The sequence below is a fragment of the Pelecanus crispus genome, chromosome 21 (assembly GCF_030463565.1).
Source record: "Pelecanus crispus isolate bPelCri1 chromosome 21, bPelCri1.pri, whole genome shotgun sequence".
NCBI classification, from domain to species: Eukaryota; Metazoa; Chordata; class Aves; order Pelecaniformes; family Pelecanidae; genus Pelecanus; species Pelecanus crispus.
The window spans coordinates 5618907-5633141 of NC_134663.1; the positions used below are offsets into that span (position 1 = coordinate 5618907).

Consider the following 14235-nt stretch of genomic DNA (forward strand, 5'->3'; position numbering starts at 1 on the left):
ACACTACATGCATGAGAGTAAGAAATAATCCTTGCTGAGGTGAGTTCTTGGCTTTCTTCAAGGGTTCTTTCTAAATCCACCTGACTTTTCCTTTGCTAAACATGGCTTTTAGCTCCAAAACTGACGCTCTTGCATGAGCAAACCCTCCCCTGGCAGCTGGGTTTTGGTCGATTGGTTTGACCACTTGCGTTAAACGTGATGCAACACGGCATGACAAATGCAAGCCAACATCAGGATGAGCGCAATGGAAACACTACATCCTATCTGACAGGTCAGCAGGAGGCAGAGGAATTATTTACCCTGGTAACAGCACATAGAAAAGCCTGGGGGCAGGCAGTAGGATGCATTTGCAAATATCTCATGTTCCCTAAACTTTTTACAGCCCCTCATTAGGCTTTGCAATACCCTAAAGTAGATAGTTATTACTATATTCATTTTCTGTCTTTCCCTTCCTTCAAGAAGCTTTTCAAGCTGGCGAAAGAACCCAGAAGACCTGACTGTGGATGTATTAGCTTCCCACTACTATCACATCAGCGAGACCGTGTGGACCACGCATTTCCCACTGACAAAGAAAGGTTAAAACCTTGCATGACAGGTTAACAGCATGATTTGCAGCAACAGCTTAAATAAATGGTTGCGGGCATGAAAGACTAGCAGGCAGCTAATCCTTTAAAGACTTAAAAGCAGCTACTACTTCAGTCCAAGTAAATATTTCAAAATAAAATTAATTAGTGGTGACTAGTAGGGTTTTTTTTTTTGCTTCGTTTTAACAGCCCAGGCTGAAATGGTGATTCCTCCACAGAACTTAGGCTTTCAGTGCCAAACGTACTATTTCACAGGAGCGGAAAGAGTCCTCTCAAAGATTCATCGCAATTTTGTTCCCTACTGTAATTGCAGCAGAACTGGAAAAGCTCTGTATGAATCTCGTTGGTCTGTGTTCCTGTCAGAGGCAAGCTCCAAGAGCAGCCTTTATGCTGCTCCAGAGATAGAGGACAGCATCACAGCTCAGTATCCAGAAGTACAGCACAGAGGAAGGAAATGTTCACTTCCCGATTCCTGTCATAAGTAAGCTCTGTCCATGCAAGCCACAAAAGAGACCTCCTGTAATTGCCTTACTTCCAATTAAAAGAAGTTTCTTAACACCTTCCTAGACACGGGTGACAGCGCAGAAGGAAAGGCCTCAAGGTAACAAGTACCTAACCAGCACAAACCAAAGTCTGCCTGAGCCTGGAGAAGGAAAACAGTCAGGGAAATAATTTGGAAACAATTTCTAATCCACAGTTAAGCTTCCCCCCACCCCCCAAAGATTTTTTTTTTCTTCCCCCCCCCTTGACCCTTGGCTCTATCTCAGAACAAAGCCAATTCTCTTGGGAGGGAGGAATCTGTCTTGGCCTGCTGAACTGCCTGGACTATTTTTAGTTAAATCCAGCATTCCTCAAAACCTCAAGCTGCTTGTGTATTAAGAAAGGAGAAAGGAAACACTGTGAACGTGCACACCCACATTTCACACAGGGAGCGCAGAACACAACATGCCAGCCACCTTGCAGCATGGACGCAGAGCTCTAGGAAAAGGCAAAGAACATTTCTTTTCACCAGGTAGAGAAAGCAGAAGACAAAGGCAGGATTGCTGACTTCCCCGAGCTGGAAGAGGCAAACCAAAGGTCTCTGCTAGCGGGTGGGAGGCCAGAGGGATCTGAGGGCTGGGCAATTTGCACTTACCCACTAGACTGATGAGCTGCAGCTCCAGAGCACAGCAACGGGGAAAGTGCCAAGTGGAAAGGCAGGATCAGCCAGGGAGTCCCGGAGGTGCTTTGCAGGCAGGGATCTTGCTGGGAAGAACAGGACAAACACCCCAGGGGAAGGGCCGGTAGAACACTTAAGGAGCAGTTTAGAGAGGCAGATGATGTGAGGGATGGTTGTATGAATGGGCTGATGCTTGGGACTTTTAAGGACTAGGCATGAGGGGGAGGAGTATGGCCAGAGGATTGAGAAACTTGTTTAGACCATGGCAGAAGTGGAACATAGCACAAATCTGATTAGGAGGGACAAAACTGTTGTGCCGAGTCACTTCTTCCTGCCCTGCAGGGTTTTTACATTGTCTTTTACGCTAAGCAAAATCCATATTGCCGTAAGAGTAGCAGTACAGCACTGAGCCTACCAGTGGCAAATGTTGCCGAATTTGGCTAATTGCAGTTGACAGAAAGCAAGCAAACCCCGAGCGCAGGGGCTGGTCTCAGTGTTCCTGCGTGACGGGTACCAGAAAAGCACTAGAGATGCTGCTGCAGATTGTGCTGTTCAAACACAGCGTTTGGTTTATGGCTATATTTATAGCACAGGGGTCATAGCCAGCGTGCTCCAAGTGAGTCATCACATTCTGTCTCCCTCATCTCCGCGGATGTTTCACACAACTTTTGCTAAAACATTTTCAGCACTAAGATCAGTAACCTGCTGGCCAGCCCAGCCTCCTTACAGACACCCTGCTCTGCAGACAAGCAACAGAACATCCAGCCAGGCCTCAAGGATGAGGTTATTAAAAGAGTATGAGGAAATACAAAGAACTGCCGAGAAAAGACGAACAAGGAGTTAGAAACTCAGTTTCTTCTTGCTACATCACCACAGGACCAGCGATAGGCCTTGCTCTTCTCCCCATCCCATGAACCTCCATTGGCACAAGCACATAGAGAATCTCGGGGAGAAGGATCAACAGTGGTGCCAAAAAACACACACGGCACAAGCAAAGTTGCTGCCCAGAATACTTACATCCACTTGCCCAGGTTCAGACCACAGTGCTTGCAGCTGCTTCCCTGTAGACGTCTCTTTACAAGGCTTTGTATGGACAGATGCATAGTCATGAGCCTGTAAAAAGCACAACATTGCTGGCTCCACAAGCCTTGAAACTACAAAGAATTGAGAGACCAGGATAGAATGATATGCCCTTCAGGGCTGTGGCTTCACTCCAACTCAAAGCTCACAATCTCCAGGCTGCTGAAACACCTCGCCACTCCCTTCATCACTTTAAGCAACCTACAGAAGCACAATTTCTGCCTCTGAGAATTTTAGAACCATTTGCACAATGCTGTGGATAACGCTGGCTTTTCCTATTGCTCCTTTCCACTGCTGAGTTTATCTCCATCCCTCCTGTTTTTGCCAGGAATCCCTTTCAGGCAGGCATCCTTCTACAGGATCTCCCAAGAGGGAGATTAGCCATGGCCTTGGAGATGCAGCATTGGATGCTATGCTTGCTATAAACCCTCACTGTCATAGAATCATAGAATCATCTAGGTTGGAAAAGACCTTTAAGATCATCCAGTCCAACCATTAACCTACACTACCAAGCCCACTCTAGACTAATCAAGGGTAGACCAGACTAAACCATATCCCGAAGTGCCACATCTACCCGTTTTTTAAACGCCTCCAGGGATGGTGACTCCACCACCTCTCTGGGCAGCCTGTTCCAATGCTTGACCACCCTTTCCGTAAAGAAATTTTTCCTAATTTCCAGTCTAAACCTCCCCTGGCGCAGCTTAAGCCCATTTCCTCTTGTCCTATCGCTAGCTACTTGGGAGAAGAGACCAACACCCACCTCACTACAACCTCCTTTCAGGTAGTTGTAGAGAGCGATAAGGTCTCCCCTCAGCCTCCTCTTTTCCAGGCTAAACAACCCCAGTTCCCTCAGCCGCTCCTCATAAGACTTGTTCTCCAGACCCTTCACCAGCTTCGTTGCCCACCTCTGAACACGCTCCAGCACCTCAATGTCTTTCTTAGCCTGTCCTTAGCCTTACGCAGCGCCTGAGTTGGCAGAGACCATTGTGTTGCTTTTAGCAGCATCTCTGGGTGCGAAGCCACTCCTGGAAGCCCACTGAGGTCCCTTAGCCAGCGCGTGGGCAGCAGGTTGACTCCTTAGCTCTACACTTGAATGTCACCACTTGGTACAAGTCTGCTGCCTGACTTCCCTTCTCAAGGGAAACTGGCTGTGGGAAGCGTTAGAACATGAGTTCCATGTGGCACCTTTGAGCCAGGAGCCACTGGTGGCCATCTCTCTCTCGGCTAGTGGCATTTGCACCACCAGCAGTGGTAAGGAGCCTCCCAGAGAGGAGAGGAACAGGCCCCATTCTGCCCTGGGCAGCACAATACACTATTAAAAATGAGCCATTGCAAATGAGGAGCAGAGAAAGAGCCATTCTGGATTTGGCATCAGTTTCCAGGGCTTGTAGTTAATGTCTGCAGCTACCCAAGACTGTCTCTGCTGCTACCTCATCTGCTCCCCCCAGTTTACTCACTTAGATGTTTCAAACAGCTCGTCTACATAAGGGAAGCTTCCCCTGATGTGAGGATACTTGGAAACTTCAGTTAGCTTTGTTCACTCCAGACAGTCAAAAAATAAAAATCAAGAGATTTACTTAAAATGAGTCTTTGCTTTTATAAGTAATACACTGGGGGGAATTTCTCTGTGACTGCTGGTAGCTCAGGCCAGAGGACTCCAGAATCACATTTCCAAATGACTTTCCAGCAACTTTATGATATTAATTATGCAATTGTATAAATACACCATACAACAGCAGTAGAAGAACATCACTGAGCATGCATGAAATTCAAGCACTCAAACTAGAGAAAAGCCTAAAATCTGGGGGCCTATTCTTTCTCCAGAGCTTCTGTGCATAATAATGCCCCATCAAGCTATATAAATGCCAACTATTTTTTCCTCCAAGACAGCTGCCTTGCCGAGTGCCCAGAATGGATGATGCTCAATAAAGGAAATAGCTATTCAGTATTATCCTCATTCATCAGTGTTCGCCCAGTGCCTTATTTGTCATTCAAGCCCTGCTCTAGAACCAGAAACTTCTTCACAGGCATTTTCCTATGACCCTCACCACTGTAGTGAGTCAGGCAGTGCTCCCCAAACCCACACCACCCACGGTTTTACAGAAGGGGAACTGAGCAGAGCCATTAACCGCAGGGTTTGGCAGCAGCATGTGGCACCCGGGGTCGAGGGAAGCATAGAGCTACACAGTCAGGGAGCTCAGGGAAGGCAGCGAAGGAGCCACACCAGCCATGCAAATCACACACGCAGGTCCACAGCGCAGCAGGAGTGGGATGGAAATTAAAAAGATCCTATTGTAATGTATCAGTACAGAGGCACCGAAACAACAGCACGTGGGCAACAGCCCCATTTTGGGGGAAGCTTCATCCTTATGTCATGTTTTAACAGGTAAAAGAACTGACAGCACCGGTTACACTCAAACCTACACCAGAGCAGCACTGCTGCTACAGTGTGGACCTGGCTCAGAGAAACAAAATGTTTGCAGTAAAGTTTTCCAATCTCTTGAGACAAATGTCAGCTCATGCTATCTTGCAAGACAAAATTGAACCCTGGCTATTAGCCACACTACAGCTAGACAATTAATAGACATTTGAACATCTAGAGACTTACACTCTGGAGGAAAACCATGCTTAGAATGCAATATGTCAACTCAAAGAATGAAGTCCTCTGTATCTACATTTTTCCAGCAGTCAAGATACCTTTTTTTCTTTCCCGGAAGTGCCTCCTTTTTTCCAAATTAGATATAAAACATCCCTGTAGAGAGGAAAATTTCCCTGTAGCCATCCCTCATACAGACAGCCCTGCGAGCAATATGGCAGGGACTGTTCTTATGTATACACTGTGCTGCCTGAGGACTTTGACTTCTGTCAAATATAATCTAAATTCATTAGTTGTCTTTCCTCCCAAAAAGTCAGCATGTTCTTCTCCTGTCCCCTACATTTACTTATACTTCTTAGTCAACCCAGGCCTCCCAACTTTCTGCATCTTATCAGCCCCACTTGAAAACATCTTCTCCCTCCCCTTTTCTTTTTCTATCTAAACTTCCCTTCCACTTCCTCTCCCCTTTCCCAAAAAAACAAACCCACATTCTTATCCCCTAATAGGGGCTGATTCATGGTTTTGCGTCAGCAGCCACTCTCCTGGCCAGACCCAGCTTTAATGGACACATTTCAGCTGCTGCCAAGCGGTACATGACAACATCAGGGAAGCAGGGCTGCCATGGGCCCAGGCACTGGCAGCCTCGGGAACGAGAGGCCGGTGAGGGCCGGCATAACGCAGCAGAGCAGGAGAGAACATGCATAGTTGTTGCCTTCAGAAATGGAAAGGGAGATGCTGAATTCAGTCAGTTATTCCTCAGAGTGCAACACTGGGGCACACGCAAGACAATCAAGTCAAAAAAGGGAAGAGATGTAGGTTAAAAAAAAAGATCTGGGCTCAGGCTTTGGGTTTAATCTAGAACACTGGAGGAGGAAAAAAGGCAATTTTAAGAGTACTTTCAGAGCAAGGCATTCATCCAGCACTGTTCCCATCTAAACATCTTCATGGACCTGCTCTACACCAATACCTGCCCCTCTTCCTTTCAAAAACTTTCAGTCCACACGAGGCACACGTAATGATTCTGGAATATCAGTACCAGCCTGCAAGCTGTATTCAAACAGACACTACTCCTGTTACGTTGCACAAAAAGAACTGGATATTTGGACCCTGAAACAAAGCAATTAGAAGTCTGGGGTCTTTGCACATTTAATAAGGACTGCATGTGAGGTTCAAAAAGCCAATCCTGACCTTCTGAAGAAGCACGTTTTCCTGCCGCACCCAGGGCGCTCTGGATTGCTGCACTACTGAGGGTAGTCCCAGGTCCCCAGCTCTGCCCCAAAGCCAGCCAAGGGTCCTGGAGAGCAGATGGAGCTGTTCCAAAGCTGCTGGCTCAAAGCCTAATGCTGGTTGGAGCGACTACATTAGCAATTGGAAGCAGTAGGCAACAGTGGATTCAGCTAAAGCCTCAATCTGGTTGCCCAGAAGAGTTTTTAGTGCACACAGATCTGTGAACATGAAAAAGACAAGCTTAAGATTTGTACACAGAATATAGTGAAGTTTATTCATATTAAGTACATCTACTTGCATCACTACTTGTCACATACTTGTCCTCCAGGATACTGAGTTCATTCCCACTTTAGGAGACAGGCAGTTTTTACTTGACATAAAATAGAGCTACCAATTTGTCTTCCCTGATAACGTATCACTGAAGCTAGCAATACAAACAGGATTTATTCAGTATAAACTGTAAAGAGATTTTCTTTTTACTGGTCTAGGGAGTTATGCACAAGGACAAAATGATTCCAAATATACATACAGACAGCTGGAATTCAAGTGTCTCCAATACCCACTCTAGGCAAAACCAAGATTGTTGGTATTTAGACACTTGAGTCCTGGTCCAGATTCCAATTCTCCCTGTATCCATTCAGTTTGTTAAAAATAAGCAAAATCCAACAACAGTCCTTTTAAAGGATAAGCAGATTTTGGCAAAATAACAGTGGTGTGGGAAACGGCTTGCTTCTGAAGAATGTGTCTGCTGAGTAAATAAACTTGGCCAGTCTGACCAGAGGAGTTGTGCAGCAAATGCACCAGACGTAAATTATTTCGTGCAAGTGCAGTTTTCCCCCTCTTGTACGCATCTGACTTGTTACTCCAGACAAGCACTGGACAAATAGATTGGAAGCAGTTCTGATGGACAGAGAGAATTTAGCTATGGTGTTTGTCTGCAAAAGTAAACCCAATGATAACCACAAGCGCACTGAAAACTAAAACAAGCTCTATAAAACAGTTAGAAAAACCAAATACCTTCACTGCTGAAACTGGCTCATCTATTTTTGGAAAACTGCTAGAATTGCCTTGCCCCGGAAGAACTTCTTACAAGCAACCAGCTTTATGTAACCAAAAGAGGAAAAAATACAATAAATCACATGTTCTTGCCACCTAATGTTGCAATCCTTTTGGTCAATTCTGTGTTCAAGTCCCCACCCCCCCAACTGAAAAACCCACACCACCTCCAAAGCAGGAACTGGCACCTTGTGATGATATATTTCACCTCCAATCTTACAGGCCCCCTCCAATATCCAGGGTAACTAACAGCTCTTACCGCCAACCTAATTACAACACGATTAAATACATTGTTCAATCATCAAAATCCGGGATATCGTCATAGGAATAGCCCCGGTAGCCTTTGGAAGCATAGTATGCGATGCGCAGGTGGTAGAAGCCTGGGAGAAACACAAGGATCCCAATGATGAGCACAGGGATAGCACGGTCCGTTCCCTGCAGAGGAGAGACATGCAAGTGCAGTAAGAAGAGATCTGTATGAGGGGGGTCTTTCCTTTTTCTTAAGTCCTGCCTCAACTATTCATCCCTAAGGCCTGGCTAGCTGGCAAAAAAATTCATCTTAAATTAGAAATATCTCAGTTTTCTTCAGGCTGAGCTGAAAGTCCTCTCCCTGGCATCTCCTCCTTGGTACAGGAAACCCTCAACTGAACTTCTCCTTCGGATAGGAGGGGTGGCTCCTCCTAACACTAATCAAATTACAGAAGTGCCAGCCACAGGCTGGGTGCCACATGCTTGGCTGAGAGCGAGCTCTCCTATCTGTGCCTGGACTGCTTCTGATGCAGCCAAAGCACTGCTGTTTCCACAGCGATAAGCAGCAGCTGCCAACTGCAGAGCAATTCCATAGGGCACAAGGTAAAAGGAGAAGCGTGCCGTAGAGGAGCACCAAGTCAACTACAAACAGATCCCTTTTCAATGGATCAGAAATACAGAGAGATGAGAAAAGTGGTGCTGTGTCCTACGTAGCCATCTGCTATCTCCTACAAAGTCACCAGATGATCTTCACTAGAAGAATGATGATCCCAGCATGAAGATTTTTCCAGGACAGCAAGCTGGCCGCTGCAGGGATGTAGCATTAAAATGAAACTGTACCCGAGGGAGGACAGAGAGACTCAGCCCACCCTGGCAGATCTCCAATCCAGCTATGAACCTGCTCCAGACTCGCTAACCAAAGACATCAGTGGGCTCTGCTGCCAGAGAAACAGGGCTGTTCGCAGACACCAGCAAGGCAGCGCACGGGATTACTTTCTTGCTTACAGGCTTTTTGCTCCGAATTTTTACACTGAACATGACTGTTCATGGCAGGCTTTGAGGAATGGGCAAGCAATGCAGAACTCTTAACAGAAGTGTAATCAAACCACTTACGCCTTTGCTGATGTATCCTGCCAAGAGGAGGGCTCCTATGATAATGAGGATGGTCCCGATCATGAAGAGCACAACAGCCAGTGCGATTGCCTTGTAGGGGATTTTTGGTGGGCTCTTCTTGAACTGGATGGAAAAAACCCCAAATATTAACCAGCTTAACTCAGCACAGTTCCCCTCCCACCTTGGCAGAGATGCAAATCCCACAGCTAGCAGAGATGACATGGGATAAACTCTTGCAGCAGCTCTGCTGCAGGGCTCTAAGGGCCCTTCTGCAAGGAATCCTGCTCATGGAGACACAGCTTCTGAGCCGGCGTTTATACCTGTTGCTTCCAGATCTGCTCTGATATTCACCTCCCTCCAAAGAAATGCATCTGACCCCATTAAACAAGCAATCTTGTTTCCAGTTAAGCTCTGTGGGCTTGCTGGAGGAGAAGGGCCGAAGTGGCAGCTCACAGCTAGCTTTGTACCTTTCTGAGCTGAGGCTGCTCTGCTGGAGGTGAAGAAAAAGCAGCCTCCCATGCACATATGCACACTACAGCAGCCTTTCCTAGTAGCTCACAGTCAGAGCAGCAGCAGAAAGAGGCTTTCTTCCCCACTTTTTACCTGCAGGTCAATATATCCATCATCAGTGCTGGATAACTTGGAATATTTGACTTTGCTACTGGGAATCCCAGCAGTCAGATTTGTACGTGATGGCATCATTACAAGGAAGCCTGGGCATCAGCTAGAACCTGGAAAACAAAGAGAATGGCAAGAAAAAAAAAATCAGTGCAAACTGGATGATGGAGTCTGAGACATGGATCAAGTTTGAGAGAAACCAGTGTCAAGCCTGTATTAACCAAAAGGCATCTTTGTTCTTTTTCATAAGTCTGTTCAAACAAAACTTTGTATTTAAGCCTAAAATACAAAAGCATGAATATAGCTGCAATAGGGTTTGCCAATATTTGAAAGCAAAGTTCAAACTGAGGTAGAACTTGTGTTTAAAACAAAATAGACCTTCCAGAACAATATACAATGTATAAAACCAGCTCATTTCGCAACAAGATCACACTTCCAGCAGGGAGATGTCTGAGGTCCAGCTATTTCTAAAGAGGGACAGTAGCAAATAAACCCAAACCAGAATTAAACAAAGCAGCTTTTTAACCATCCGGATATTTTGCAATAGATCCATCTTGGAAAAAAAAAAAAGCCAACCAAACCAAAAAACAACCACTAGAAACTAGAATGAAATGGAGCTGTCATTCCCAAAACAGCACGCATCATGACTCAGAGGGAGCATGACAAGGGGATGGAGTGGTTAGTGGGTGAGGTAACCAAAAAACCAGCAAGGAGCTAAAAAGCATAGGTCACTTGTCTGTCCAGCTGCGAGGGAGGCAGCGCTCAGGGTGGAGCTTTATTTAGTTACGCCAGAGCCGTACCCTGCAATTTCACCACGCCATATAGTCAAGCGCTGCAGTTTTGCTGCCAGCAGCGACAGTCACGGGAAGAGGGGCAGAGCTGGCTTTCTTCTGCACCTTGGAGCCCAGCTTCTCAGGAGCTGAAGCCTGGATGCAGCCTGCCAACACGTCCCTGCCCCACTGCAGAGCCACTGAGCAGGGCCCGACAGCTCCAGCCAGCAGGACCCAGGTGTTGGGTATCCGCTCGCCCACAGCCTGGAACCTGCACTGCAGCCCAGGGCCACGATTCCCAGAAGTGAGGCAGAAAATAGGCTTCCCACACTCTTCCAACTTCCAGAGCTTTTTTATTTTCTGAGAAAGTATGGAATAAAGAAAACAAAAGTGCATATCCCAACTGTTCCAACAGGAAGGGACAAAGATGCTTTTGCCATAATACTATTCTACATCTAAGGTAATAGCATCTCCTCAGAAATGTTTAGTCTCTCCACTTGAACTGAAATCCTTTGTCTCCCTCTTGCTGGCACATTCCCCTGCCATCAGGTTTGTTCCTCCTGCAGTAAGTTTGACTTTTATAAGAAAACCCAAACCACAGTTGTACCTTTTAACTTGAACTTCTTGCTTTTTTTGCAGCAAAGCCCAAGCACAGACAAAACATTTCTAGCCCCAATGACAAGGGAAATATCGCCCACCTACAGGGTGGTAACACTCACATCCTCAGCTCCTTACACATCCCTGTTTTTCAGGTCACTACTCCAATACCCCCCAAGGCCTCCCACATGCCCAGGGGTAGATGTGCAGGAGGGGAAGAAACCAAGAGAAATCAGCACATCTGAAACATGTCAGAATTCCTGACTCTGCCCCATTTTACACCAAAGTACCATGGGACTTCTTACTGACTGTCCTGTTATTTACCAGGCTATTCCTAGTGACTTCCTAGGAATTATTTCCAATTTACACTTGCATAAGTTGTCCTGCCCTCCCAATTACCTTGCTTACCAACAAGCAAGAGGCTATTAAGGACAAACACAAAAAACCCACCTCTCTCAGACCTCATGTTTAAGAGGGCCAGGTTCAAGTCCGCTAAGATTCACTCTTTGTGCTCTACATTGGTTCAAGCTCAGAAACAAGCTCTGTGCTGTGCTCTTAAAGAGGCAAATAAATGGTGAATCACGCTTGTAATTCAAGTTTTGATATGATGCGCTACGGTTGTGTTTTAAACAGTCAGAACCCGCACTGCTTGGGGGAAGGCTTCCAGGGTAGAGCGCAGGCTCACGAGGGGAGCTTGGCAGTAAATGCAAACATGGCACTTCAAGCCAAATTCCTGTTTTTCCCCTAAATAAAACCAGTATTTCTCTACCCTCTCTGCCCAGGAGTAAGGAAGGAAGGGGAATGTCATCTCTTGCCCTTTCGGGAGCTCAGATCTCACACCTAACACGATAAACACACCCGACCCCCCTCCTGCAGACACAAAATGGTTTCTCTGCTGCCCAACAGGAAGTTCACAACATGTCTGGGAGCTCCCCCAAAACTACAGGCTGCACACCCTGCCTCACCCACCTTAAAAATTAAGAAAAACACATTAGTAAAAGAGACAGTTACCTACTATTTGCGCAGCTGATCAAACCCATCTCTCCCACATCTTTTCGGCGCTGCCCCGGCCACAGAACAACCCAGGAAGTTTATTCCTGATGACAGCAATTTCCTTCCAGGTTATGGCAGCAGCCGCTCGCTGACTCAGCTCTGCTGGGTTATTTTCAGCCCCGCACTCCGGATCAGCAGCTGGAATTACAGTGCCCCTCGGCAGGCCGGCATGGACCGTGTCCTGGCCACCCAGGCCCACATCATGCAAGACCCACCAGAGCAGATCTGTCATTTCAGGGCTGCATTTGCAGATGGTTTATGAAAGAGCACGTTCACACACATCACTGCCACGCACACTTTAAAATGAAGTTGATTTTCTGAAGGAAAATCTGGACATAATTAAACTGTCAGACACTGCACAGCCCTCCTTTAGGGCTAAGTATGTGACAGACAAGATACAGCCAGAAAATGATCTCTAGCACCTGGAACAATATTAACACATTCAGGTGAAACACAGCTGGGGATCTACTTCCCCCAACTGCTCCAAACAAGGAAACTGCAGGAATTGCCACAGTTCCAGCAAGTTGTTAAAATACTGGATTTAGAGCCTGAAAAGCCTAATCTCCTTAAGTTTCAAAGAATCCCCCCTTTCTTACTTATTTTCTCCTTGGTAAGTCCAAATATGTAAAGATAGAAACTTCAAAGGCTTACTCTAACATGGAGAAACACACAGAGCATTTACTAAGACCCCTTTAAAAAAAAAACAGGGGGGGGGAACATCTTAATTTTGATTATTTGGGTATGGCAATGGCAAAGTAAACTTTCAGCTTTCATAAGGATTTATCCAGAAAGCAGAGAGTGGCCAAATCAAGACACAAGTGCATAGATATGTACATTAAAGGATGTTTCTTACAACATGAGGCTACTCAACTTGGTCATTACAGCTCTAAAAATAAGCAATTAAACCATTTGGTTTATTTTTACCATGTGTTTGAGTAGAATAGCATAAATAATCCCCACTACAGCTGCAGGCTGCACCAAAAAGAATTTGCTTCAATCACCAGCCCAGCTTTACACACATCATTGAAAATCAGAAGCCTTCCGTATTTCAACATCATGAATCTTTGATTCTTTGCTGAAGCATGTATTTACTTGCTGTATGTGTGGGTACCAACAGCACTCCAACCCAAGAAGCATCACATTTGGAGTGAAAAACACCTCCCGGTTATCCAAGGTATCCACCACTAGTGTTCCAGGCACTACTAAGCAATTGCTTAGAAGCTCTAGGGCACCTCAAGATCTTGCTTTTGATCTGTTTTCTTACAGGTACTGAGTTAATCAGCAAGCCAAGACAGTTCAAGGGAATAAATGGGGGATGCTCTGGAGACACAAGACAAAGCTCAATACGGGAGCCAAAAACCACGCAGGGAGCTACCTGCACCCCAGCAGAAGAAAACCAGAGTCTAAACCATCTCTTGCAATGAAGCAGTGCTGCTCCCAATAGGAATCAAGGGCAGGGGCATTAAGAATCCTGTCCCCAGGCTTTGAGCAGGGACCAATTTCTATCACCACTCCTATCATTCTGACACAGCAGAATTTGTTTCTTAACCAGTACTGCCACCTTGTGAAATTCTTCTGCCAAATCAGCTGGGTTCTCCAGCTGTCAAGTTTGCAGGCACCCTGTGCTCAAGCTACTCTTGTATTGCTGACTGGTGGAAGTACACAGCCTCCTAAAGAAATAAGAATACCCACAGCACTAAGGAGCCTGTAAGTACTACTTACCACATAGCACTGATCAAGGCAAATTAATTGCTTTTCAGTGCTTCTTTATTTGTGACAAAGCAGAGTCACCCAGGTTCCAGATGGAGGGTAAGGATTTATGGCTAGCTGGTAGCAATACAGCAAGCAAAGAAAAAAAATACAATACCTGCCTGAAACCGTTTCCAAATCCTATTTTTCACAATCAAACCTTCAGGGTGAACCATGCTGTAAACCTTGTATCTTCATCAGTAAGTATGAACATGATCACAAACATCCTCGATTAGAGGGGCATTGCTGGTGGCGCAGGCGAGCACACACCACACTTGTCACAGACGTGTGTAAGGTGTGGGACAGAGGCACCCGATGAATGCAACACACAGACCTGTGAGGAGCAGCCTAACATTGATAGGCCAGAAGCAGTAGAGGCAAAAG

At 46.0% G+C, this 14235-nt stretch overlaps 2 protein-coding genes across 15 annotated transcripts in view; both read right to left on the reverse strand.

Moving 5' to 3' along the window:
• SLC23A2 (solute carrier family 23 member 2) overlaps positions 1-7555 on the reverse strand; it is a 70636-nt gene extending 63081 nt beyond the window's left edge. For 3 of the 10 annotated variants that reach the window (XM_075724155.1, XM_075724145.1, XM_075724156.1), the window contains exons 1-3: positions 6608-7555; positions 2761-2856; positions 1720-1829 (exon numbers count right to left, since the gene is read on the reverse strand). The gene's annotated coding sequence lies outside the window, so the exon portion shown is untranslated. Of the gene's footprint in view, positions 1-1719; positions 1830-2760; positions 2857-4280; positions 4364-5431; positions 5857-6607 lie in introns of those variants that run through there. The other 7 variants (XM_075724151.1, XM_075724148.1, XM_075724146.1 and 4 more) reach the window with 5 other exon arrangements.
• Positions 7556-7564: 9 nt separating this feature from the next.
• On the reverse strand, positions 7565-14151 carry TMEM230 (transmembrane protein 230). 5 transcript variants are annotated; one of them, XM_075724161.1, is made up of 6 exons: positions 12061-14151; positions 10483-10812; positions 9668-9795; positions 9065-9187; positions 7992-8137; positions 7725-7746 (listed from the first exon to the last, which is right to left on the reverse strand). In XM_075724161.1, exons 3-5 carry the CDS (start codon positions 9764-9766, stop codon positions 7997-7999), a joined length of 363 nt encoding a protein of 120 aa, XP_075580276.1. In that variant the 5' UTR covers positions 9767-9795; positions 10483-10812; positions 12061-14151; the 3' UTR covers positions 7725-7746; positions 7992-7996. The 5 variants fall into 5 exon arrangements, with proteins under 5 accessions (XP_075580272.1, XP_075580275.1, XP_075580274.1 ...); XM_075724157.1 differs by having other exon boundaries at positions 7565-8137; XM_075724160.1 differs by having other exon boundaries at positions 7565-8137; positions 12065-12076.
• Positions 14152-14235: the final 84 nt, after the last annotated feature.